The sequence below is a fragment of the Pituophis catenifer genome, unplaced genomic scaffold (genome assembly GCF_029215685.1).
Source record: "Pituophis catenifer annectens isolate HBS135680 unplaced genomic scaffold, rPitCat1.0.hap2 SCAF_6, whole genome shotgun sequence".
Lineage (NCBI taxonomy): Eukaryota > Metazoa > Chordata > Lepidosauria > Squamata > Colubridae > Pituophis > Pituophis catenifer.
In genome coordinates this window covers 77,912,198-77,938,042 of record NW_027256886.1, presented here as the reverse complement: position 1 = coordinate 77,938,042, position 25,845 = coordinate 77,912,198, and the positions used below count along the sequence as shown (strand labels likewise).

Sequence of the window (25,845 nt, the reverse complement as noted above, 5' to 3'; positions counted from 1 at the left end):
TTTCAAATCAGCTTTGCCGATAATAACCCTTATGGGGGTTTTTGTTTTTTTTCTTCTCTCCCCATTCAGGCGTTTTCCAGAGACAGCCCCGGTCGCTTAGCAAATGACGCGTTAGCCGCGCGCGGCCTCGCATGCGGCGTCCGAAGGGCTTGCCTGCTTCGATGTCTGTGACCGGCTGCGCGCGGTTGCTTTCTCGGCTCCCTTCGGGCCAGTTCCGTTGCGGATGCCCTCTGGCTCTCCGGAACCGGGGCGGCGGCGGCGGCGGCCTGAGCCGGGCCTCTTCTCTCCCCGCCACTGCGAGAATCGCTTTCTTCGCTTCCTCCAATGGCGACGAGGACACGGGCGTCAAAAGCCCCGACACGTCCTTGTTCGTCCCTCTGCAGGTCTCCCCGCAAACCTTCGCCCCGGAGGTCGACGTGGGAGCCGAGCTGACCAGCCCGCTGAATAAGAGTAAGCCAGAGGAGGAAGAGGAGGAGGCCCGGCCCGTTTTCCCGCGCTTTCCCTCTGCGGCGGCGGCGGCGTTTCCAAGGGTTGCCGGGCAGGTCGTGACCGCATAATTTTTTTTTTTTAAATTTGATTTATATGCCGCCCTTCTCCGGAGACTCAGGGCGGCTTACAATGCGTTAAGCAATAGCCTTCATACTTTTTGTATATTTTATACAAAGTCAGCTTATTGCCCCCACAAACTGGGTCCTCATTTCACCTACCTTAGAAAGGATGGAAGGCTGAGTCAACCTTGAGCCTTGGAGAGATTCGAACCAGCAGAAATTGCAGGCAGCTGTGTTAATAACAGGGTGCATTAAACCACTGTACTACCAAGGCTCATTGTACTGTACTATCAGTCATGGGTGGCCGGTGCTGACCGAGGGTCGACCCATAACAGGAACAGGGTTGGAAGGGACCTTGGAGGTCATCTAGTCCAGCTGGTCTAGATGAGAAAATTTTATTTATTTATTTATTTATTTATTTATTTATTTATTTATTTATTTATTTATTTATTTATTTATTTATTATATTTCTATACCGCCTTTCTCCCGTAGGACTCAAGGCGGTGTACAGTCAAGAAAAATATAGACACACAAACATCATAAAATTGCTAATTAAAAGTATTACTTTATTGTTTTATTTTATTTTATTTTATTTATTTATTTATTTATTTTATTTATTTATTAATTAAAATTATTTTGGTGGTCTTCAGAAAAATTATTTGCATTTTTTATATTGCACTCAATCTATATTGCAAAGAGCCTTGGTAGTACAGTGGTCTAAAGCACCCTGTTATTAAGACCAGCTGCCTGCAATTACTGCAGGTTCGAATCTCGCCAAGGCTCAAGGTTGACTCAGCCTTCCATCCTTTCTAAGGTAGGTAAATTGAGGACCCTGTTGTGGGGGCAATAAGCTGACTTTGTATAAATATACAAAAGGATGAAGGCTATTGCTTAGCGCATTGTAAGCTGCCCTGAGTCTCCGGAGAAGGGCGGCATATAAATCAAATTAAAAAAATAAATAAATCAGGGGTCCTCAAAACTACGGCCCCCGGGCTGGATACGTGCAGTGAACACTTGTGTTACTGTAGAGAGTCTCCCCCTTTGGGGTCTTTTTGTGTGGGTTGGAGGGGGGCAGAAATCCCGACTCGGAGTCTGCTTCGGCCTCCTGGTGCGGGGCTTTGGGCGAAGGCTGAAGGGAAGTGCCGCTGGTGGCAAAGAGCCAGAGGGCCTTGTTCCAGTGGGACTGCATCATGGCCTGGAACTGGCTGACCATCTCCTGGAGCCTCCAGGCGCCGGTACCTGGCCTTGCACTCCTGCAGGTCTTCCCTCTGCTTGGAAAGCCTATGCTCCTAGTCCTTAGTGAGGTGCTTCTGCTGAACTTCCTTTTAGGTCAGATCCAATTTGAACTGAGCCAGATGTTTTGCCAACTCTTTCTCATCGTGGCTGCTTAATTCCAACAACTGCTTCCTGTTGGGGCCTTAAGGAGCCCGGCAGGCAGACAAGGAGTGGCGAGTAAAGACTGGCAAGTTCCCCCTCGACATGAGTGACATCAAGTTGGCCATGCCCACCCATTCACATGACCACCTTGTCATGCCCACCCAGCCGGTCATTAGGCAGATCATATTAGTGGTCCTTGGGATTTAAAATTATGAATTTAGTGGTCCCTGAGGTCCGAAAGATTGGGGACCCCTGATCTAGTCCAACCTCCTGCTCACCATCCTTGAGCCTGGCTCGCTTTGGAGACCTGCTTGGGAAAGACTGGGCTATGGGATGGGCCAGCCAGTACGGGTGGCAAGGGAAAGGGCTTCAGAGGAGGTGAAAAAAAAGCTCATCGGAGACAAAAAAAAACCCAAACCGGGGCTTACCCGAGCAGTGATGGAATTAGACAGCAAAGTTGTTAAGTGAGGACAACTTGAATATTAGGCTGGTCATCCTTAAAAGAAGGACGTGTTTTAGTGCTTTGGATCCAAAGGGTTGAAAAAGACATTTCGGAACAAATATGGGACACTCACATTGTGTGTGCCAGAGATGCCCCCTTGGCACCTTTTTCTGAGTTTACAGTAGTGGCCAAAATTGTGGAAACCTTTTGGGGAAAAGTGTATTTTCTAAAACTAGCTAATAACACCACTTTTTTTTTTTGAGTAGTACCATAAAATTATATATTGATGGAAAGATAAAGAATGCAATGCAATAACTTTTATGAAGGATTTGCTATTAGAGCAGTTACAGTATAAAGGAGAAAAGTGGAAACACGTAGAAAAAACAAGATATGCAAAAATGATCCCCATGTCAGTTCATACTTAGTTTAGTAGCCTTTAGCATGAATGACGGCCTTACAATGTCTTTCCATGGAGTGAACCAAGTCTTTTAATTCTGCAGCTGTTATCATGTGAAACCAAGATTGAATTAACTGGGTTTTATTGCTGGGTCGCTTCTGACTAACAAGTTTCTTTAGTCGGCTCCACAGATTTTCAATTGGGTTAAGGTCTGAGCTATTCCCAGGCCATTCCAGCAGTGGAATAGAATTATCTTGAAATTCCAACAAAAAAAAGTGGTGTTATTAGCCATCAGCCCTCAAAAATACACTTTTCCCAAAAGGTTTCCACAATTTTGGCCACTACTGTATCAGAGCCGAGGTGGCGCAGTGGTTAGAATGCAGTACTGCAGGCTACTTCAGCTGACTGATAGCTGCAGTTCAGCAGATCGAATCTCACTGGCTCAAGGTTGACTCAGCCTTCCATCCTTCCGAGGTGGGTAAAACGAGGACCCAGATTGTTGGGGGCAATGTGCTGACTCTGTAAACCGCTTAGAAAGGGCTGTAAAGCACTATGAAGTGGTATATAAGTCTAAGTGCTATTGCTATTGCTATCCTAACCGTGCGATCCTTAGGAAAAGAGGTGCTTGCAGACAGAATGTGATAGAGCGGGTTATAAGGCATGCTTTCAACATTTGCTCAATTCAAACATTTATTTTCCTGGAAAAATGAAGCTATTGTGAGAGACCAGAAAGGACAGAGCTCCTTTAAAAGATGCTGACAGGTTTGATGTATATGGCTTTGACTTTCCCAAGGATCCTTTTCTGTTTTGGATCCAAAATGCTGCATATCTCCATTAAGTTTCGATAAAGATTTCTAACTCCAAATACGGATTTGTAATGAGAGAATTTGCATATATTATAATCATGAAAGAGTTCATCTTTCCTACCATATCTTAGTATAAGTCAGTGTGTTACTAATATAATGCGGTGTAGTATTTTATTATATCATGGAAGAATACTTTGTTCTGTTTGGAACAAGAGAGAAAAACATTGTTACTTGGTTTCTCTAGTACAGTGATGGCTAACTTTTTCCGGACGGAGTGCCCAAAGCGCACATGTGTGTATGCTTGAACCCCCCAAATGCAATGCACGCTCACCCCTCGCATGCATGTGCAACCCCCCCCACATGCCCTCCGTCCCCACGCATGCACGTGTGACCCCCGCGCATGCCCTGTCCCCCGCGCATGCACGCGTGAGCCCCCTCATGCACCGCACCCCCCACACATGTGAGTCAGAGACCCGATGACCAGCTGACCGGTGGGAGGTGCACACGCATGCGTGGCAGAACTGAATTGGGGCAATGGCTCGCGTGCCCACAGGGGGGGCACTGCGTGCCACCTATGGCACACGAGCCATAGGTTCGCCATCATGGCTCTAGTATTTTGTTTTAAATCACCACCCCACTGTCCTTGGTATCCAATAAAAAGAAACTTACTTGCTAGATTCTGTCCGTAGTTTCTTGTAAGAGAAGGCAGCAGAAATGACAAATTTCTTTCAGGACTGAATTCACCTAGTGCAGGAATCGGCAACCTTAAACACTCAAAGAGCCACAAAGGTCCTAACTGGAAGCCCCCCATTCAATTCTGGAGCTGACTGGAAGTCCAGTTCCCACATCATAGTGTGTCCTCCTAGCGTGGTGTCCTTTTTCCTCTACCTGTCCTAACCGAAAGTCCTATCAGTTGTGGAGCCGACCAGAGACAGGGAGCCGCAGCAGAGGGATGAAAGAGCCACATGTGGCTCCAGAGCCACGGGTTGCTAACTCCTGACCTAGTGTGAACTGAGGCAGTTTTTGTGCAACAGCTGCTTTCTTCCAAAGCTTTCTAAATAACATCAGAATTATTGAGGAAAAGGCTTCCCATGTATTGTTTGTTAATTCAGTAAGCATGATGCAGCCTATGTTTTGACTTCTAGATGAAGTATTGAAGACATTAAATAAATTTTGCAAGAGGAGAGAAGTTCAGAAACTGGCAGCAGAAAATGGACTGGATGGTATGTAATTCTTGGGGATGAATGAATGTTACTGGATATTTCTTCCAGTTGTTAGAAAACCACATGTTTAGATTTGATCTCTTTTTGCATATTAAATTCTAAGCTGGGGCAAGCACTGTTTTCTTCAATTGTGGCCTACTCTTACTGTCATTCCTTCCTCTTTGAGAACAAAGAGAGTCATTTGTGTCACTGGAATGGAGCGAATGAAGTTTTGACCTGTTCGGTGTTCGGCTCTTATTTACAAATTGGTTTCATGGAAGCTCTGTGTTACCCTTTTGAGCCACGGTGGCACAGTGGTTAGAGTGCAGTACTGCAGGCTACTTCTGCTGACTGCTGGCTGCCTGCAATTTGGCAGTTCAGATCTCACCAGGCTCAAGGTTGACTCAGCCTTCCATCCTTCCGAGGTGGGTAAAATGAAGACCCAAATTGTTGGGGGCAATAGGCTGACTTTGTAAACCGCTTAGAGAGGGCTGTAAAGCACTGTAAAGTGGTATATACCGGTAAGTCTAAGTGCTATTGCTATTGCTTTTAAGCAGATCCTTCTTTTAAAGCTGGTCTTTTGTGACCAACATTAAATATATTTGAATATTGCTTATAATACAAATGTAGTTTTAGGTTGTCAGGTTTCTAATCCGATTTGAAATGTCTTGAAGAGAATGTTAGTAACTAAATTCATTTGATTAGTCCTGTTAAAAGCAATTACATAATTAAGTTTCATTGACACATGTTTTAAAATATTCTTGTTAAGATTTGATTCAGATTTTAGGAATTTTACATGTTACATGCAGTACTGAACTTAGGTTTGTGTTTTTTTTCTTTATAGCTCGTCTTTTTCATCAAGTATTTGTAAGTTTTAGGAAGTACATTATAGAGTCTAGTTTTCTGAATCCTGATCTGCACATTATTCTCAACGATATATGCTGTGGTGCAGGTAAGTGGATAATAGAACCATCTGCAACCTTTTGCTCCTCAGATATATTTTATAGGGTCTGATCATTTCCCCTTTATCATGGCCAAATTTATCAGGTCACTTAGATGCCCCGTGTTGGAGATGACTGATGCTGGGAGATCAAACATTTCATAAGCATCGTCTTTAAAAAAAGTATCTTATTTATATAATTGAATAGTAAATATTATTAGATACACAGCTGTTCATGAATGAATGAATCAAACTTATTGGCCAGTGAATAATACAATTTTATAGCAGAAATTATAGAGTTAGAAGAAAAACTAAAAGCCAGAGAAGGCTGATTAAACTTACTTAAACCCTAATGTTTATCTTCTGTCTGTTTGTTTTGTTTTGTTTTGTTATGTTTAATTTGGAGTAGTCATATTTTCTGAGTTATATGGAGATACTTTCCAGTTAATTTTTAGAGGTGTGAAAAATTGTATGCAGACAGAAATTGTGTACAAACTACAAATACCCTAAATATGTCATTTGAATGTGGTGTACTTGTGATTTTTTAAATGCGTGTTTTTCCCTTTTATCCCTCAGGTCACGTTGATGATCTGTTTCCATTTTTCTTGCAACACTCTAAGCAGATCTTTCCTATGCTGGAGTGTATGGATGATCTACGTAAAATCAGTGATTTAAGATTGCCTCCAAACTGGTTAGATTTTTAAATCACCTATAGCTACTGTGTAATTATTATCATTTATATTTGTACTGAAACATACCAGATTTATAGGAGTGTGTTAATTAATGTAACTGGAATTATAAGGTGATTTTTACCTTTTTGAAAAGTTAGCTATTGGACTTGAGATTATGTAGCTTTATATTAAACATATATTTTGACATTTCAATAATATGACTTCTCTGATGCTGGATACAGTTGACTTTGGAGTAAGTTCTGCTCAGTTAAGTTAGGTGTGCTTGAAATTAATGAGTGTAGGATTTCAATCCAGGTCTGGACTTACATGTTGCACTTAACCTGACATGGATGGCTTATGGCTTAGTATATTGTGTATGGCCTGTCACTGTTCATCAACATATTGTCACTTGGTGCAACATGCAAATTAATTTATATCTGATGCATATTCTGTTCAGAGTCTCATTTGAAATAATTACATATACACAATATATGTTTGGCTGTCTTAGCTTTAATTAAAGTTTAGAGACTTGAAAATTTGGACAAGTAAAACCGGCTTCTAAGCAGTTTCTTGTACTTGGGCTTAGTTTTGGTGCAGAATTGCCTTGGTTCAACTTCCTGTACTGTTAAAACAGAAATACTCGTAAATAAGAGTACATAATTTGTTTACCACTTTTGCATGCAGTTTATTTGGTAAATTTTGATGGAAATTATTTTTCACTTAAAATATTTCCAATAGATCAAACAACAGAAAAAACATAATGCCCTAGCAATCAGTGGCAATAATGAAATTTAATCAAGTTCAGATTCTAAATAATGATGGCTTACAATCACAAATATTTTTTTTTCTAAAATGTACTGAAAATAAAGTACTTAGAATACAGGCCATCCTCGACTTACGACCACAATTGAGCCTAACATTTCTTTGCTGAGTAAGACAACTGATAAATTAACTTTGCCCCGTTTTATGCCCTTTCTTGCCAGAATTGTTAAGTGAATCATTGCAGTTGTTAAATTAGTAACATGATAGTTAAGTGCATCTGGGTTCCCCGTTGACTTATTCATTTATTTAATTTATTATTGCCGCCTATTTGCCCACTTGCTCGTCAGAAGGTCGCAAAAAAGTGATCACATAACCTTGGGACACTGCAACTGTCATAAATAAATAAATATGAATTTTGATCACAGGGCTGGGGGGACGGACGCTGCAATGGTCGTAAGTGTGAAAAATGGTCATATGTCCCTTTTTTCAGTGCCATTATAACTTTGCACAGTCCTTAAATGAATGGTTGTGAGGATTACCTGCAACCGAAGATGTCTTCATTAAAAAAAAATACATAGTATTTGAGAAATGTGAAATTTACAGTAGAATAAAATTCTCCTTTTTTGAGGGCAGAGCATGTTCTTAGGAAGGAAATTCAGAAGACATGTAGTAAGTGTCTTCTGAATTTAGTAGTGTTGTGACATCACCAGAAAAGAGATACTTGAGATGGAATTTTAACCTTCAGTTTCAAAACAGCAACATAAACTTATTTAAACCTGACAAAATCTTAAAAGTTTTCTTGTGTAAACACTCTGAAAAATTGCCTTGTCAAATGTTACCACTTCGGTACTGCATCTTGGCTCTCAATCTGGTATACTCCAGGGCAGTGGTGAAATCAAAAATTTTTTACTACTGGTTCTGTGGGCATGGCTTGATGGGCGTGGTGTAGCTTGGTGGGGGTGGCAGGGGAAGGATACTGCAAAATCTCCATTCCCACCCCACTCTGGGGCCAGCCAGAGGTGGCATTTGCCGGTTCTCCGAACTACTCAAAATTTCCGCTACCGATTCTCCAGAACCTGTCAGAATTGGATTTCACCCCTGCTCCAGGGCAACAAAAAAGGATCTGGGGAGAGCTGTGTGTTATGCATCCCAGATGTAAGAAAAGACACAAAAGTGGTATTGAGGAAGAGAACAGTCTTGCTTTCTCCTTTTTTTCTCTTACCCCATTTCCCCCACCCCATTTTACCTAGGGGTGACTAATCCAGCTTGCTATTAAAAATCATCCTCCAAGTGTTACAGAGCTACACATCTAATGATGATTAAATTACGAATTCATATTACTTGATTTATTTTTACATTTCTACTTATGTGTTCTAGGTATCCGGAAGCCAGGGCCGTTGAAAGAAAGATTGTGTTTCATGCTGGCCCTACAAATAGCGGGAAAACCTATCATGCAATCCAGAGATATTTAAAAGCAGAATCCGGAGTGTATTGTGGCCCTTTAAAGCTCTTGGCTCACGAAATCTTCCAAAAGAGTAATGATGCTGTCAGTATGTCATTGAATTTCCATCTGATATTGCCTTTGTTGCAGTCATGCTGTTAACATGGAACATTGTTGGTGGTTTTAAAAAATGTGTGTTGTCAGTGTCTATCTGGAGTCCAAAAACAGCTTATAAGGTGGAGTGAAAAAAACACGGTTTTTAGGGACAGTAGGTGGGTTTTAAGGAGAGCTGCGGTGGCACAGTGGTTAGAGTGCAGTACTGCAGGCTACTTCTTCTGATCACCGGCTGCCAGCAGTTTGGCAGATCAAATCTCACCAAGCTCAAGGTTGACTCAGCCTTCCTTCCTTCCGAGGTCGGTAAAATGAGGACCCAGACTATTAGGGGCAATATGCTGACTCTGTAAAACCGCTTAGAGAGGGCTGTAAAGCACTGTGAAACAGTATATAAGTCTAAGTGCTATTGCTATTGTAGTATTTTTCAAGGGCATTCCTAATTTGGAGTCCGCTAAAGATAGCCCCCCCAAAAAAAGTGGATTTCAACTAATTGCATTGACCATTAGAAAGCTTTCACCACTGGAATGGGGAAGATACAATTGTCAGTAGTCTTCACTCTTTTCTATAATTTACTAATCCTCTCAGAAGTCTGCTCTGGAAGAATCCAAATCTTTCTGGACCATATTTTCAGAGAAAAAGAGATTTCTTCCACTGCATTCTAATAGTAGAAGTCTTTCCAGTGCAGGTTATGTGAATCCATTATGTCATGTGACCACAGGTAGACCTCAGTTAACAACCACTTTCAGCAACCATTCACAGTTACAGTGAATGTACTTATGAATGGATCTTAAAATTACAGCCATCCCAGCACCCATACAGTCACATGAACCCAATCTGGACGCTTGGCAACTAATTTGTACTTAGGGCGTTGCCACATCCTAAGGTCATTTGCGACCTCCTCTACTGCCTTGCAACAAAAAAATCAAAACAAAACAAAAAAACAACAACCAATCAATGGAAAAGCAGGCAAGGAAGGTTGTAAGTCACTCTGGTAAGTCACCCTCCCCCACACCTTTGGCCTCAGTGCACTCACCCCTCACCACCCATCCATGCACCTTCCCCATCCGGTAGTAGCCACTTACACGGGCCATCGGCCTGCTTGCAAGCGTCCTAGGATTTGCAAGGAGGCCCTTGCTTAATGATAGCAGTGTTATTGTCCCTAAGCAAAGCACTAATTGGATGCACACTTCTTCAAAACTGCATCACATAGTGATGAAAATTTCAATCCCAATTATCATTGTTAAGAGAGGATTATCTGTGGTTTTGTTATCGCCTTCAAGTGCTTTGTTGGACTGCATTGTTTATGTCTTCAGTGTTCTATCATTGAGGGAAAAGTTTGTTTATTTATTTTTTAATGTTACAGAATGTACCATGTGACCTGGTTACGGGAGAAGAACGAGTCTGCATTGATCCTGAAGGAAGAGCAGCTGCCCATGTGGCTTGCACTATTGAGATGTGCAGCGTTAATACACCTTGTATGTATGCTTTTTTTTAAAAAAAAACGTATTTAGTTTTGAAGTGCTTGTAATGTTTGTATACAAAATTGGCCAGAAGAGAAATTAAAATGAAGAGATGCCTGTTGTGGCCTGCCGGTGGCCAGCAGAGCTGGCAGCAGAGTCGGACAGTGAGGCAGTTGAGGAGGAATATGGGTCAGTCCTGGGGGCCTGGAATAGCTCAGACGAGGGCTCTGCATTGGAGGCAGAGAGGGAGCTAGACAGTAGTGAGGCAGAGGAACAGCTGGAGCCTGTTCCCAGTGTGCGCATGCGCAGAGCTGCCAGAAGATAAGAACAACTAAGAAAGCAGGGTCGACTTGGGAGTAAAGCCACACCTTGGAGGTGATTGGCCCCTCCCATAGGAATCAAAAGAGGAGTGAACGGGCTTTTGCAGAAAACAATTTGTTTGTTCCGTGACTGAGTGACTCTGTGCCAAATTTTATCTTATACTGCGTTTGGAAACTAGTTACTTGGCAGCTTTCCAAGCGAGATAAGGTCTGTGTTGATAAATATTCCTTTGAAAAACTGTTTGGATAGGCTTTGATGACTGTGAATGAAAGGAATTAACAGTTGTGTAAATAAAGGAGGTTTTGCCGGGATCGAGACTCTGCTTCCTGCTTTTTAAGGGAGCCTAAGTCAGAATAATGCCCATTTCAAATACTTCAGTATGGAAATGCCTCTTATTCCTGTAGTGAGAGTTTATGAATGTTAGCAAATTTTTAAATTTGATAAATAAATGACTCTCTTATTCCATGCTGTTCTTTAAGATGACGTGGCTGTGATTGATGAAATTCAGATGATCAAAGATCCTTCTAGAGGCTGGGCCTGGACACGAGCACTCTTGGGTATGTCTTTGGAGAGTTTATTATTACCAAATGGTGTTACCTTAATCCATATTGTATATAATTCTCAGTGTAGCGTTCTAGAGCAATCTTCCCAAGTCTCAAGTTCTCCAGATTTGTTCAGAGTACATTGGCCAACACTTTCAGTCATGAAAAAAATCCCACAACTTTGGATACCTTAGATAGTCTAAGAATTCATCAGGTTCCAAAACTCAAGAAGAACACATAAGAGTTACTTTTGAGTATCTATGAAGATTCTCAGTCATCCAGATCATGGTTGTCCCAAAGGTGCTTTTTCAAGAGGAAATTGGACTTTCTGGTTTTTCTTCGAAGACGTTTCGCTTCTCATCCAAGAAGCTTCTTCAGTTCAGAAAGTCCAGTTGCCTCTTGAAAAAGCATCTTTCGGATTACTTCTGAGTAGTTTATTGTTGTTTGCCTACCAACAGAATCTTGCCAGACTAAAACAATCAATCTGCATAACTATAGATATAGCCTGAACTGCTAGGGTGGTGCATCTTATCTCTCTTACTATCTAGCAGACAATCCAAGCTCCGCTGCCTTTTTGCCCCCTGGGGAAAAGCTCTTCCTCCTGGGACTGCATTCCACCACAGAATGGCTGGCTGGGGAATTTTGAGAGTTGGAGTCCAGATGCTTTAAAATTGCTGAGGTTAAGAAACACCACTATAGACAAAGCATTTTGTTCCATGAAAATAATTCTGTAATGCTTGCAACATCATTATTTTGTTCAGGACTTTGTGCAAGAGAAATCCATGTTTGTGGCGAAGAGGCTGCTATTAACTTAGTGACGGAGCTCATGTATACGACAGGGGAAGAGGTTGAGGTAGGTGCTCGGCTTCGCTCTCTGTATGTCCAGGATAAGTAAGGAGGCCCAGTGGGTGGAGCTGCAGGGAAATTGTCTGTGTGTGTTTGTGTGTCATTCGTTTTCCTGGAGTTTGGGAGGTCATTTTATTTATTTATTTATTTATTTATTTATTTTATTCAATTTGTATACCGCCCTTCTTCTAGTGGATTCAGGGTGGTGCACAGCCAGAACTAAAACACATACCAATACAAAATTTAAAATTATTAAAAGAATTACATACTTTGGCCCAAATTTAAAACAATTCGAATTAAAACCCATTGACAGATTAAAAGCTAAAAAACTAAAAAGGGGGGGGTTAAGTGTTTTTCAGTCTTTCCCTTTTTTCTAAAATATATCTTGTACTGTAGGGCTTATACTATGGTGTTAATGTGTTTCCCACTCAAAGTAATGGTAATTATATTTCTGATTTTGAGTAATGATGGACAGAATGGAGTCTTAGGGTTGCAAAAAAAAGTGGCTCAGGATCTTCCAACACCTTTGGAACCTCATACAGTCCCAATTTAGTGTGCAGACTTCTTCCAGTTGCTTTTCTTAAGAGAGAAAATAAATGAAGTATATGAAAAGTCATCCCCTCCACCAACAGTTTGTATCCTTAAAGCTAAATTGCTCGGTAATATTTACTGTATATGCAAATTATACAGTGTTTTTAGACCACAGGTGTCAAACGTGATCGCGTCATGTGACGTATCGCGACATTTTTTTTGCCATTGTGGAGCCAGGGTGGGTGTGGCCTGCGTGTGATGCATCTGGCCCACGGGCCAAAAGTTTGACACCCTTGTTTTGAGCCAGGGTGGTGCAGTGGTTAGAGTGCAGTATTGCAGGCTCCTGCTGATTGCCAGCTGATTGCAATTTGGCAGTTCAAATCTTACCAGGCTGAAGGTTGACGCAGCCTTCCATCCTTCCGAGGTCAATAAAATGAGGACCCAGATTGTTGGGGGCAAGAGGCTGACTCTAAACCCCTTAGACAGGGCTGTAAAGCTCTGTGAAGCGGTTATAAGTCTAAGGGCTAAGTGCTATTACTGTCTTAGAGTCTTATTTTATTTTCTCTATATTGGCCACTATTGAGAAACATCTAGAAATGTAATTTAATTTATATTTATTTATTTCATTTATTTTATTTTATTTCTATACCGCCCTTCTCCTGCGGGACTCAGGGCGGTGTACAGCCAAGATAAAACATTGCATATAAAATTTAAAAACAATTTAAAAACAATTAAATAATTTCGGCCCAAGATATTAAAAACAACCCAATTAAAACCGAATTCAATTAAAACTGAGGGATGGGATCAAGCCAGCCCGGCTAGATGGAATAGGTGTGTTTTCAGGGCCCGACGAAAAGTCTGGAGGTCTGATATCGTGCGTATCTCAGGGGGTAGGTCATTCCAGAGGGCGGGTGCTGCCACAGAGAAGGCTCTCCCCCTGGGAGTCGCCAGCCGACACTGTCTGGCCGACGGCACCCTGAGGAGGCCCCCTCTGTGCGAGCGAACCGGTCGGTGGGAGGCTATTGGCGGCAGAAGGCGGTCTTGCAGATACCCCGGCCCTAAGCCATGGAGCACTTTAAAAGTGGTCACCAACACCTTGAAGCGCACCCGGAAGACCACAGGAAGCCAGTGCAGCTCGCGCAGGAGAGGAGTCATATGTGAGCGCCCCGTCGCTCCCGTATGATTTTGAGGTTACCTCACTCCAAAAAAATCTGAATTCTGAAATTCACTTAGAAGTGAAACCCACAAAGGGAAACATGGTTCTCAAAGCAGCAGTTTTTATTAATGACTGAAGCAGAAAGTAATTTCTAGTGAATATACTTCCCCCCAATGTGCTGTCTCCTTCCCTATCCAGCCACTAAGAAAAGCCATTCACCAATTGTTGAGTCCCATATTTGTTTCCTTTGATGTCAACACCTCCATTTGTTACAAAGGTGTTGCTAGATGGCCTGCTTAGGATGAGGAGCTAGTTAAGAGTCCTTCGCTTTTAGTAATTGTTCTTACAGCCTGTGATCAAGATCAAGCTGAGAGCTATTAGGGTCAGAGGTTGCCGCCCATTCAGAACCCCTTGACTAACCAGTGTCTTTTGTTCAGTATTATTGTGTTCTAGTTATGGCTATAAACAATATTGTATGTTCATAGGTGAAAAGGTACAAAAGGCTTACTCCCATCAAGGTTCTGAGTAAGGCTCTCGAATCCCTGGATAACCTTCACCCTGGAGACTGCATTGTTTGTTTCAATAAGAATGACATTTATTCAGTGAGTCGGCAAATTGAATTCCGGGGCTTGGAATGTGCAGTCATATATGGAAGTCTTCCACCTGGTACATATTCTAAATATTTTGGGGTGAATGATAATGTGGGAAATACTTCTCACTGCAATTATTATTGAAAAGTAGAATTGGTAGGGTTGACCTTTGTTTACTAAATTGTTCAATATTTCTACATCTGATAGTTTAGGTGTATTCTTTGTTTCTTTATCTTTGGAATTTTGTAGTGTTTACATCCACTATTTGTTTCATTTATTGATTCTTGAATTAACTGCCCCTTATATAGGCAGCAGCCACTTGAAGATAATAATATGCACCTCAGAGTATTCCTTTTGTTTTAGTTCCTTCTTTAAAAAAGTTCTCTATTACTGTGTATGAATTGTATTTTTTGAATGGGTTGACATAATTTTCTCTCATGGAGATTTGTATAGATAAGCAGAATGACTCCTTGTAAGATGTAAGAGTGAAACACCAGGGATATACTACTCTAAATCATTTTTATTTCATGCTACTCCAAAACCATACTACAATTAGAAAATATTCCCAGAAGGCATTTAGTTCAAATTCCTATCAGTATAAACATTTTCCTACTACATATTGGCATGTGCAGTGGTGAAATCCAATTTTTTTACTTACCGGTTCTGTGGGCGTAGCTTGGTAGGCGTGGCAGGGGAAGGATACTGCAAAATTTCCATTCCCACCCTACCCCAGGGGAAGGATACTGCAAAATCCCCATTCCCTCCCCACTCCTGGGGCCAGCCAAAGGTGGTATTTGCCGGTTCTCCGAACTACTAAAAATTTCCGCTACTGGTTCTCCAGAACCTGTTAGAACCTGCTGAATTTCACCCCTGGGCATGTGGCAACATTTCCTCTGTTTAAAAAGTTCTTAGAAAATGATTTTCTTTCCTCGGCTGTCTCTTCCACAAACAAACAGACCAGCTTCTCTTATATTGCAATATTTTTCTTAATCTGAGGTCATCTTAAAGAGATATTAGTAGTATGAACTGGCAGTTCTTTGTGGCTTGTTGCATAGCCACTATAAATTCAATAATTTGAGAACATTTAGTTCTTAGAAACACGTAATGCATAAATGTACGTATGAGTGTACGTGGACACCACCAGACAGATACTATCTCTGTGCAAATGCAGAAGATGTGACATACTTTGTAGTCGCATAGCATAGCTGGCCCTTATGCAGTTTTGGATGCTGCATTTTTTCCACCATCTAATTAAAATGTTAGCTTCAGAAGGGAATTTTTAAAAAGTAAATATTATAAATCTTAAGTAAAAGTAAGTATTCAGATCCTTTTTGTATTCGGGACTTCATCTGTTGTTCTGATTGTTTCAGGAACAAAACTTACCCAGGCAAAGAAGTTCAATGATCCGGATGATCCATGTAAAATCATGGTTGCCACAGATGCAATTGGGATGGGTCTCAATTTGTAAGTTAAATTTGTAAGATAAATTAAAAATGATCTCTTAGTGAAGCCGAAGTATTGATAGAACCAGAAAAAGTTTGATGGTTGTAAGGCTCCTCTTTACCAACTGAGGAGGCTGTGAGCTGTGAGATAGTAAGTGTATTGTAATGTCCTTACTTGGGTGGGCTTCCTTTACATTGCAGATGACCCTGTGGAGGCTTCAGTATTGGGCAGAGCTCTGTTACCTCCCTCACAGTCCCCTAGCAACTTTTCAGAGTTTACATTTTTGGTTGGTAGTTACATTAGCTCGGCTAGGATCACATTTGGAGAATCACATTGTTGCAGGGGTCTGCAACCTTAAACACTCAAAGAGCCATTTGGACCTGTTTCCCAGAGAAAAGAAAACACTGGGAGCCACAAAAATCTTCCCATGCCTGACTATTTCTTGAGCGGCCACAAAACTAGCATATGTAGTTGAATTAAACATTCTGTTTTCTTCTGAAACTTTTCTTTTCTTGGATTTATCCATGGTTGGCCTACCGGGGGTTGAAAAGCTCAATAAATTGCGTGCCGGTGGGTGTCCCACATTGGCAGTTGTGACGCATATTTTGAGTGATGAGCTGCAGCAGAGAGGTGAAAGAGCCACATGCGGCTCCAGAGCCGCAGGTTGCTGACCCCTGCATTGTTGTAATGCAAATATATTAATTTGTGTGACTTTGGTGTTCCTTATCTTTATTCTAGGAGCATAAAAAGGATCATTTTCAACTCCCTAATAAAACCCCAAATCAATGAAAAGGGAGAAAAGGAAATAAATAAAATTACCACTTCTCAGGCACTACAAATTTCAGGCCGAGCTGGCCGATTTAGTTCTGCATTTAAAGAAGGGGAAGTTACTACCATGTATGCAGATGACCTCATTCTGCTAAAGAAGATTTTGAGTGAGCCCGTGGATCCTATAGAGGTATATTAATCAACAGACTGAGCTTGTTTTACGGTTTTGTTTTGTTTTTAATTTTTGATTTATATGCCACCCTTCTCCGGAGACTCAGGGTGGCTTACAATGTGCTAAGCAATAGCCTTCATCCTTTTGTATATTTATACAAAGTCAACTTATTGCCCCCACAATCTGGATCCTCATTTTACCTACCTTAGAAAGGATGGAAGGCTGAGTCAACCTTGAGCCTTGGCGAGATTCGAACCTGCAGTAATTGCAGGCATCTGGTCTTAATAACCAGTTTAATAACAGGGCGCCTTAGACCACTGTGCTACCAAGGTTCTTGGATAGTGAACCTGCTCTGAATGTGGAACACAGTATAGGTCCGTGAGGCTGAACCTATGGCACACGTGCCAGAGATGGCACACAGCACCCTCTCTGATGGCACGCAAACCGTCACCCCAGTTAACCTCTGCCGCACATGTGCACGTGCCTCCCACCGGCCAGCTGGTCTTCGGGTCTCTGCCGCGCATGCTGCAGAAATAGGAACTGAGCACCTGTTTCCTGAACAATATACAAGCACCTGATTGGACATTTGCAGATAATCGGGATTGCTAGGGTGGGGAGAGGGAACTTTCTTTGTGCCATTTGCACAGGAAAGCCTCAGATTCGGCTTACGCTACTTCTGTAACCATTTAAGCTTCAGTAAAGTATACTCTTGGCAAAACAAATGGCCAGGAGTCTTTCTTTGCTAGATGACTTGAGTAGGACGGTTGACGAGTAGCTTTTTTAAACACTCATAAATTTGAATGATTATTAGGTTCGCCTGATACGCCAGTTGCGCCCCTTTCTGGATCGGGACTCCCTATGCACGGTCACTCATGCCCTCGTTACTTCCCGCCTTGACTACTGTAATGCTCTCTACATGGGGCTCCCCTTGAGGAGCACTCGGAGGCTCCAACTGGTGCAGAATGCAGCCGCGCGGGTACTTATGGGGGCGGCATGGTGCTCCCACGTGACACCTCTCCTGCGCGAGCTGCATTGGCTTCCAGTGGTCTTCCGAGTGCGCTTCAAGGTGGTGGTTCTCATCTTCAAAGCGCTCCATGGCTTAGGACCCAGTTATTTACGAGACCACCTTCTGCCTCCGATAACCTCCCACCGGCCAACACGCTCCCACAGGGAGGGTCTCCTCAGGGTGCCGTCTGTCAGGCAATGTCGGCTGGCGACCCCCCGGGGAAGAGCCTTCTCTGTGGGGGCACCCGCCCTCTGGAATGAGCTGCCCCCAGGGATACGACTAATCCCGGATCTCCGGACCTTCCGCCGGGCCCTGAAGACTTTTCTGTTTCAGCAAGCCGGGCTGGGTTAAAATTTTTTTAATTGGTGAATTTTATGGGTAACGGGGTTTAAAATTGGAGAAGCCTAAGATAATTTAATTCTGTTTTAATGCATTTTAATATTTGTATTGTGTGTTTTTAATCTTGGCTGTTCACCGCCCCGAGTCCTTCGGGAGAGGGGGCGGTATAAAAATTTAATAAATAAATAAATAAATAAATAAATAAAATAACCAACTGTAAGTAAAGGACTGTTCGTAAGCACTAAATAGATATTCTGCTACTGTGCTATAATTCCCTTGGGATTGTGGGTTGAATAGGCTCAGGGAACCAGTTGAGAAAACCAATGTGAATTGGAATGCAATACTTGCAGATGAAGTAAGAAAACTTCCATCAACAGAACACGTTGAGAATGAGGACATTTCCCTTTGTGGAAATTACGGCTGCTTTTTATCTAGAGGTGTGCAGAGTATTTGAAAGGTGTATCCCAAAACAGACAGGAGCAGCAGCAGGGGTCTCCTTCAGGTCTTTAAAGCAGCCCCATAATTTGTAATCCTTACAAGCAGCGGTGGGTTTCAAAAATTTCACTACTGGTTCGGTGGGCGTGACTAGGTGGGGGCATGTGACTGAGTGGGTGTGGCCAACTTGACGTCACTCATGCCCACACCCACTCAGTCACATGGCAACACCCCCCCCCCCCCCAGGCATGCCGACAGGAAAAGGTAGGCAAATTTTTGGAATTCTACCCCCGCCTTCCCTTTGCCAGTCGCCCCTGTTTCCCCTCCTTTAGTGGCCCCGGCCCTAGCCCCACTTCCTCCCCCACCACCGCCTCTTTGTTCAGGCTGGTCCAGAGTCCGAAAGGCAAGCTGACCAGTTTTCGGCGGCCTCCAGCCAGCTGCTGGAAAGCGGCTAGCAAAGAAGCCTCTTTGAGAGCCACTTTTCGGCTGTGGCAGCTGGCCACAGGCCACCAAAAATTACCAGAGGTCACAGAAAAAGCTTCTGCCATCGCCACCATGTTCTTTGCGCATGCGCATCCCATTGGACTTGCAAGGCAATGGGATGCGCGTGCATGAACATGGCGGTGATGAACATGATGGGCGGGGTGAGCGAGTGGCGACCGGGGGACAGGTTCGGGGGCGTGGCCAGCTGGCCATTGCTACCGGTTCGGCGATCTTGACCAAATTTCCGCGCGAACCGGCTGAATACCAACTGCTTACAAGGCTGCAGGGTTGCATGAGGTTTAGCCAAAAATGGCAAGATGGCGGCCACACTGATATGATAGAAGCTCTGCCTGGTTTTATATGTGTGTTATAGTTGCCATTTTAATGCAACAAATGCTAAAAACTTCATAAATTGTGGAAAAATGACGCTCCCTTTCTTTCTTTTCCCCCTCCAGGCTGCTGGCTTGCACCCCACAGCTGAGCAGATTGAGATGTTTGCATACCACCTTCCAGGAGCCACTCTGTCAAATCTCATTGTAAGAATGGAAAAGCCTCTTAGCTTTACCTTTACAGCAGGCAGCTGTTCGAGTGCTGCTTTACATAAGCTGGGACGTGCTAGGTGTTTTAGGCTCACGTCATTTTCGATCCACGCAATCTCCCCAAAACGGGACTATATTTATGTTGGTTTTTGCAGCTGATAGCAAAGCTTAAAAGTTGTGACTGCATCTTTCCTTTTTGGACTCTTGAGAGCTGCAGGAGGAAAAGTGGAACTTCCCTTTGTATAACTCATTCTTCATTCACGGGACTGTGTTACACAACTAAAAGTCAGCAGCACAGATTCAGTGCCAATTAGAACTCGTGACCAGTGGATGCGTGTCAGGAATGGTTGACCCGTAGGCCATACACAATCCTGCCACCTTATGCATATTGCTTCCAGAACTCCCCTAAATCACTTTTTCTTGCATTTTCCCCCCTCTAAATTACAAGCAATAAGATTTTGATAGACTCTGTGTGTCCTGAATATATTTTTTATATAGAACTACCTTTTTTTTCTTCTGCATTAAACTCTTACTGTAGTCAGAGTTACATTTTCCCCCAGAGGCTTAACATTTCTAATTTTAAGTGATGGTTTTGTTTTATCTAGGAGTGGGACACCCATTGGGTCTTCATTGCATCTGCTGGACTTTCATTCACTTTTCTTTCCAAACTGTTATCTAAACCAAATAGCGCTTTCCACATTCAGAAGCCCCTAACGCTGGCAAGATTTAATGCCTCCCACCACTTGTGGGAAATTATGGGGGTTTCCATTTGAATGAAGGGTTACCCCTTTAGTGAGGCAATTCCTGATACATTAACCCATGTTTTGCCATATTGCTCTCATGAGAAAGATGCCTGGAAATGCATGAATCCATTTTATTTGAGCTTGTTAACTGTCTGTAGGAAATGGGATAATTATTAGATTTTACTGTGGTTTTCCTTATGGTCTCACAACGTTGCTTTCTGTTTTGGGGAGATGGGTTTGGGAATGGGTGGATTGGTTGTTGTTTATTGACCTGATCTATAAAGGTTAGTGTAATAAAATATCTACTCCGCTTGTCCGCATGTATCGAATGGCCTATGTTGGATCACTGCTCTCCTGGTCACTTGTCAAGAGACCCTTCCTTCCTTCTCATCAGAAATAAACCTCTTCTTAAGTTTAGCCTGCCCACAGTAGCTAACTACACGGCATCTTTGCATTCTGGCTTTGGAATGATACACATTCTACAGATCTCACTTTTCATCCACCATAAAATACATTTTTTTAATGGGAAAAACTTGTGGAGGAAAGAAAACACTAAAAAGTGTACGGCAGGGGTGTCAAACTCGATTTCATGGAGGACTGCTTCAAGGTTGTGTTTGACCTCGGGGAGGGGGCAGGGGGGCCGTGGCCAGCTCAACATCACTCGTGTTGGGGGTGCCTGTGGCGGCCTAAGTGCTCTGCCAGTGAAAAGGGGCTCTTGAGCTCTGTTTTCGGCTGCAGTGGTATCCTGCAACCGTCTGCCAGCAAAAACAGAGATGGGGAGGGCTGCTTTCAGCCCTCCCCAGCTCCATTTTCACTGGCAGAGGCACCGCAAGTTGGTCCTTTGCTCTTTACAGGGCAGCTCCACAGGCCAGTTCTAAGCACCTTGCAGGCCAGATCTGGGCTCCAGGCCTCAAGTTTGATGCCCCTGGTATTCGGGAAGGACCAGATTATAAAACACTGAGTAAGAGAACCAGGTTTCTGATAATTTTGTGAGGAGGGAGGGATTGGAAAAGAGAGTTTCAAGTTTACTGGTCTATGAATCTTCAAAAAAATTTTACAGAGCTGGGATTTTGTCTAATTAATTTTTTTTTTAAACAGGATATTTTTGTGAGCCTCTCTCAAGTTGATGGACTCTACTTTGTCTGCAATATTGATAACTTCAAATTTTTAGCCAAAATGATTCAACACATTCCACTCCATTTGAGAGCAAGATACGTGTTTTGCACAGCTCCCATTAATCAAAAGGAGCCTTTTGTGTGCACCTCGCTCTTAAAGGTAACTTGCATCTGTGTTTTATAATATTTTTAGTTTTTTAGCATATTTCCCTGGAGGAGCCTATCTAAGCTCCCAGTATGCCCGAACAGTAGATATGCTTGTATTATATGTATGTGTGCGCTTTGTTGTAGTGGATCAAGATATCCCTGGCAATAACCTCTCTAGCATAATCATTTGGTGGAGCAAGGAGATTTCCTAGTCTTATTTACCAGTTTAAATACGTCTTTCCAAAATGTTCTTTTTTTTGCTTCAGTTTCCTAAGCAGCAACTGCAGAATCCCTTTGTCAGGGACAACTTTCGTAGATTTCATTACAACCATAGAAGTGGATTGAGTAATGAACATCTTGCACTGTCTCTGATTTTATGTTTATGTGAAGTTTCCGAAAGATGCCCTAATTAATTCATGAGCCATGAGCCGAACTTCAAAAGAAATACAGTCATTTATTAGGAGCACCATTTCGGCAATATTCAAATGCAGTTAGAACTAATCCCACGTAGAATTATGTTCCCCTATGACCCTGTCTCTCCCCTCCTCTCTGGCCATGTCATAAATCACATTCTCCAATTAACTACTTTGGCTGGCTGTGAAATCCAACACCCTCCTCCTGATTACAGTCAGGAAGAATGTATGGAATGCACTTCAGTTAGGAAAATCAATCAGCTCTATCAGTTCTCCCTCCCTCCTGCTCATGGAACTTGAAAGCTTTGCAAGTTGACAGTTTATAGATTTGATTGTTTAGTTGAGAATAGAACGCAACCCAGCATAATTTGTTGATTCGCATATTCGGCTATGTGTGTGTGAGATCAGATACTGTTTTTGCACTAATGGGGAAAGTCATTACTGGACAATCATATAACCCAGCTTAGTTTCTCAGAAATTGAGTGTTGGCTAAGACACTGCATCAACTGAAAGGCCAACTATAACCGCTAATGAGGATTAGCAGATTAGATATCTGATTTGATCTCTCAACTGACAATTTGAGCAAAGTTTCTGTTCCACGAAGCATAAGAAATTGTCAGAAGCTTTCTAGAAAAGCAAGACGGACAATTGTTCCCGGTTTTAGAAGGATTGGAACGTTCACCGTTTTCTTTTTCTTCCAGTGTCTAAGAGAACATACTAAGAGAAAGGAAGTATTTTGCTGATCCTTTGAAAAACTTTGAAAAACTGTAAAATGTTTTGCCTGTTTATTTAAGTTCATGTTTGGGAATTGCTTTCCTTGCTTGCGCATGGTTGTTGCAGAGAGTGTTTGGCGATGTGAGGGCATCGCCGTGGAAATATTGTTTGGCCTAATTGTCTCTTTTTGTGTTCCAGTTTGCACGGCAGTTCAGCAGGAATGAACCTGTGATGTTTGATTGGCTCTGCCGACATATTAACTGGCCCCTGGTCCCACCCAAGAACATCAAGGACCTTGTCCATCTAGAAGCCGTTCATGATGTTCTTGATCTATATCTCTGGCTGAGGTATTGGAATGGAAGATTGGTTCTCCCCTCCCCCACTTCTTAAGGGGCCAGCTTAGGAAATTGTCTTCTGTTGGGAGAATCTGCCCCAATGATACACTTTTCCTGTGATAATATATAATTTTACAGTGCTGCAGGGAACTTTTTTGTGTGAATATCCATCTTTGCCAAAATGTCTGTGACATCTGTCTCTCTCCAGTTCCTATTCTCCAGGAATAACCCCCGCTGGACTCTTGATTCTTGAAGAAAATAGGCTCTTTTGCTCAGATTTATCCCATCTTTTATGCTAATCTATACAGTAGTCCCCATTTAGCAACCATACCGGAACTGCCAACTTGGTCTTTACTTAGTGAAACTGTGACTAGTTATGGTTTTACTTCAGCTTTCCCTTTGCTTTACAGACTTGCGAAGGTTGCAAATGCAACGACTTGTCATAAAATTAGTTTTTCTTCACCATTGCAATTGCAAACGGTCGCTGAATGAGTCAGTCGCTAAATGGTACCTGTACAATATTTAAATTGTCAAGCTTTTCCTTTATTTAATTGTGAAACAAAATATTGCATGCCACAACCCTATTGTTGTAGACTTTTGAGAGGACAAATACAGTTGCTTGCATTAATGAGCTAAGGGCCCAGGACCCACATTTTTGTAACTTTGGAGTTTGGTCAGTACTAAATTCTGTCAAGTGATGCCCCCCTAATAAAGTATTTGTAGACCCATAGAGAAATGATTTGATTTCCCAAGAACTCCCATTCTCAAGTTGACTGTACACTTGTGTGTGTGTGTTTTTTTTTAAAATACAGTTACCGGTTTATGGACATGTTCCCAGATGCTGGACACGTGAGGGCGATTCAGAAGAAACTGGATGACATCATACAAATCGGAGTGTTGAATATTACGAGACTGATTCAAGCTTCGCAAGTCACTTCTGAGGCAATGGGTATTCCTGTTGAGAGCCTCAGAACTGACGACAGGCTCCCGCATGGAGAAATGACAGAGATTTCCACAAACAAAGAAATGGCCCCCGGCCCCCGCAAAGCAAGAGGACCTAAAACCAGGAGCTTACAGTCTGCGGATGCGCACTTGGGCACCCTGGGCCAGATGAAGGGTCCTCTGACTGAAAGACTAATACAACAGGGGCTCCTCAGCAAGGAAGTGCTGAAGCAATTGGAGAAGGAATGGCTCGCTCAGCAGGATGCTCATCCTGAAGTTAATGAAAACAGGAGCTCAGCCAAACACAAAGAAAAAAAGAAATGAAGTGACGCCTCTGCTTAAATAAAAAAAAGTAGTTTTTTAAGTATTTGTGTTCTGATCTTACACAGATTTTTAAAAATCTCACTATGAACAGGGGGAGATCTGTGAGTTTTGGGCATCTTCATAAATGTAGCTTCACCAGAAGCCAACAAAACTGCAAGGGATTTTCATCTTAAATTGAAATGAGAGATCAGAGAGCACGACTATAATAAGGAGAAAAGGAGAAGTTAGGTCTCAAACCACTGAGGGATTGCAATGTGGGCATAATACAGGTAGTCCTCAACTTACGACCACAGTTGAGCCCAAAATGTATGTTGCTAAGTGAGAAACTTGTTAAGTGAATTTTGGCCCTCTTTACGGTTCATCTTGCCACATTTGTTAAGTGAATCATTGCAAAGCTAGCTGAGGAACTCTGGGAGTTGAAATCCACAAGTCTTAAAGTCTTAAAGGTTGGAGACTCCTGATGTAAATTCCAGCTAGGAAATTCAAAAGAAAGTCAAAAGAGCCTAAAAATTGCTTAAACATTGACTGGTTAGCACTGAGTCATGTTTGGGCTTGTTCCATAAGAATGGAGCTTAGCTCATCATTGCTTCCTCAGAGTACATAGTTCAGCAGATAAAAAGCAATTTTAAATGCTAATATACAACTTGACCAGAAATCGGTCAAAGTAGACTGACCATTTGGTTGATATCTACTTTGGCAGAGAAATCGGCATTTTAAAAGTCTTCCACATGAACAATTATATTTTGGGGTGGAGGGAAATACTTTTGAGGGGGAAATCATAATTACACCTAATAAAGTCCTCTGCCTTTTAAAAACACTTTCAGAGTCAACTCAGTATGTAAGTTTGAAACAAAAATTGTGTTTGTGATCTTTATCAAATGTTTTTAGTATGAATGCATTTAAATCCAGAAAAAAATTCAGAGATTTTTGAAAATTATGCATGTTTTACTGTATATATGCATATAAAATGAGGGTGTGAAGGCAACTCTACTCATCAATTACAATTGAGAGAATTTCCACTTTCAGGAGCAATCTTAAACTGGTGGTTTTGTGACATTAACCGCTTTTAAAGATATCTGTTTGCTTTGGATTTCTGACAAGAAAGCACGTGGGCTGTGCAGTTGGGAAATATAAAACGAAAGCTTCGTATTCCAGTTCTTTTTAAGAACTAAAATGCTAACCCTCACATTTCTGAGATTAGCATTTCATTCATGGAAGGTTTCCCACAGTGTCTCCATAGTAACATCTATAAGCCCTTTGAAGTTTGTTCAGGTGATCTGGAATCTAAGTGAAGGTCACCTCCTCTAATGAGGTGCATGCAATTAGACTCAAGGAAGACTGCCCATTTCATGGGCCATCAATGAATTGGGTGCACTACTGTGTTAATCCCCCTTTTTTTAAAAGAAAAAATCTGGAGTCACTTCGCACAGAACAGAAAACTGCTTTCTGTTTGTTAGGATTCAGTAGTACGAGGGATTATCACATCAGAGGCAGGTTTTGAATTTGTGTTCAATGGAAGAGGGTAGAATGTGGCAAATGCAACTGGAACTTTTGTAGAACAAGCCAAGAGAAATGTTAAAATTGGTCAGACCAACCGAAGAGTTCGTTCTTTTCGCTTGTCTGAAATTTATAGGATATAAATTTATTCTAATCTTCTCTGTTAGCGAAAGGGACGACTACTACTAAAATTAATTCCCTGCTGAAAGAATCTGCTACGGTATTTATAAATAATATTGGGAGGCTTGCAAATAGCTGCTCTTTTTGGCAAAGTTGCCAACTTT

At 42.1% G+C, this 25,845-nt stretch overlaps 1 protein-coding gene across 1 annotated transcript; it reads left to right on the top strand.

Moving 5' to 3' along the window:
• The first annotated feature begins 131 nt into the window (after positions 1–131).
• On the top strand, positions 132–24,104 carry SUPV3L1 (Suv3 like RNA helicase). The gene is made up of 15 exons (XM_070945165.1): positions 132–450; positions 4,716–4,793; positions 5,617–5,724; positions 6,289–6,403; positions 8,523–8,691; positions 10,064–10,175; positions 10,961–11,038; positions 11,785–11,876; positions 14,042–14,222; positions 15,517–15,610; positions 16,328–16,547; positions 19,248–19,328; positions 21,173–21,349; positions 22,662–22,810; positions 23,611–24,104. Exons 1-15 carry the CDS (start codon positions 132–134, stop codon positions 24,062–24,064), a joined length of 2,427 nt encoding a protein of 808 aa, XP_070801266.1. The 3' UTR covers positions 24,065–24,104.
• Positions 24,105–25,845: the final 1,741 nt, after the last annotated feature.

Coding starts and splice junctions, on each gene's coding strand:
- SUPV3L1 (XM_070945165.1), top strand. CDS start 132: ATGCGGCGTCCGAAGGGCTTGCCTGCTTCGATGTCTGTGACCGGCTGC. Junction 5,725..6,288: donor CGATATATGCTGTGGTGCAG/GTAAGTGGATAA, acceptor TTTATCCCTCAG/GTCACGTTGATGATCTGTTT. Junction 6,404..8,522: donor TTAAGATTGCCTCCAAACTG/GTTAGATTTTTA, acceptor TATGTGTTCTAG/GTATCCGGAAGCCAGGGCCG.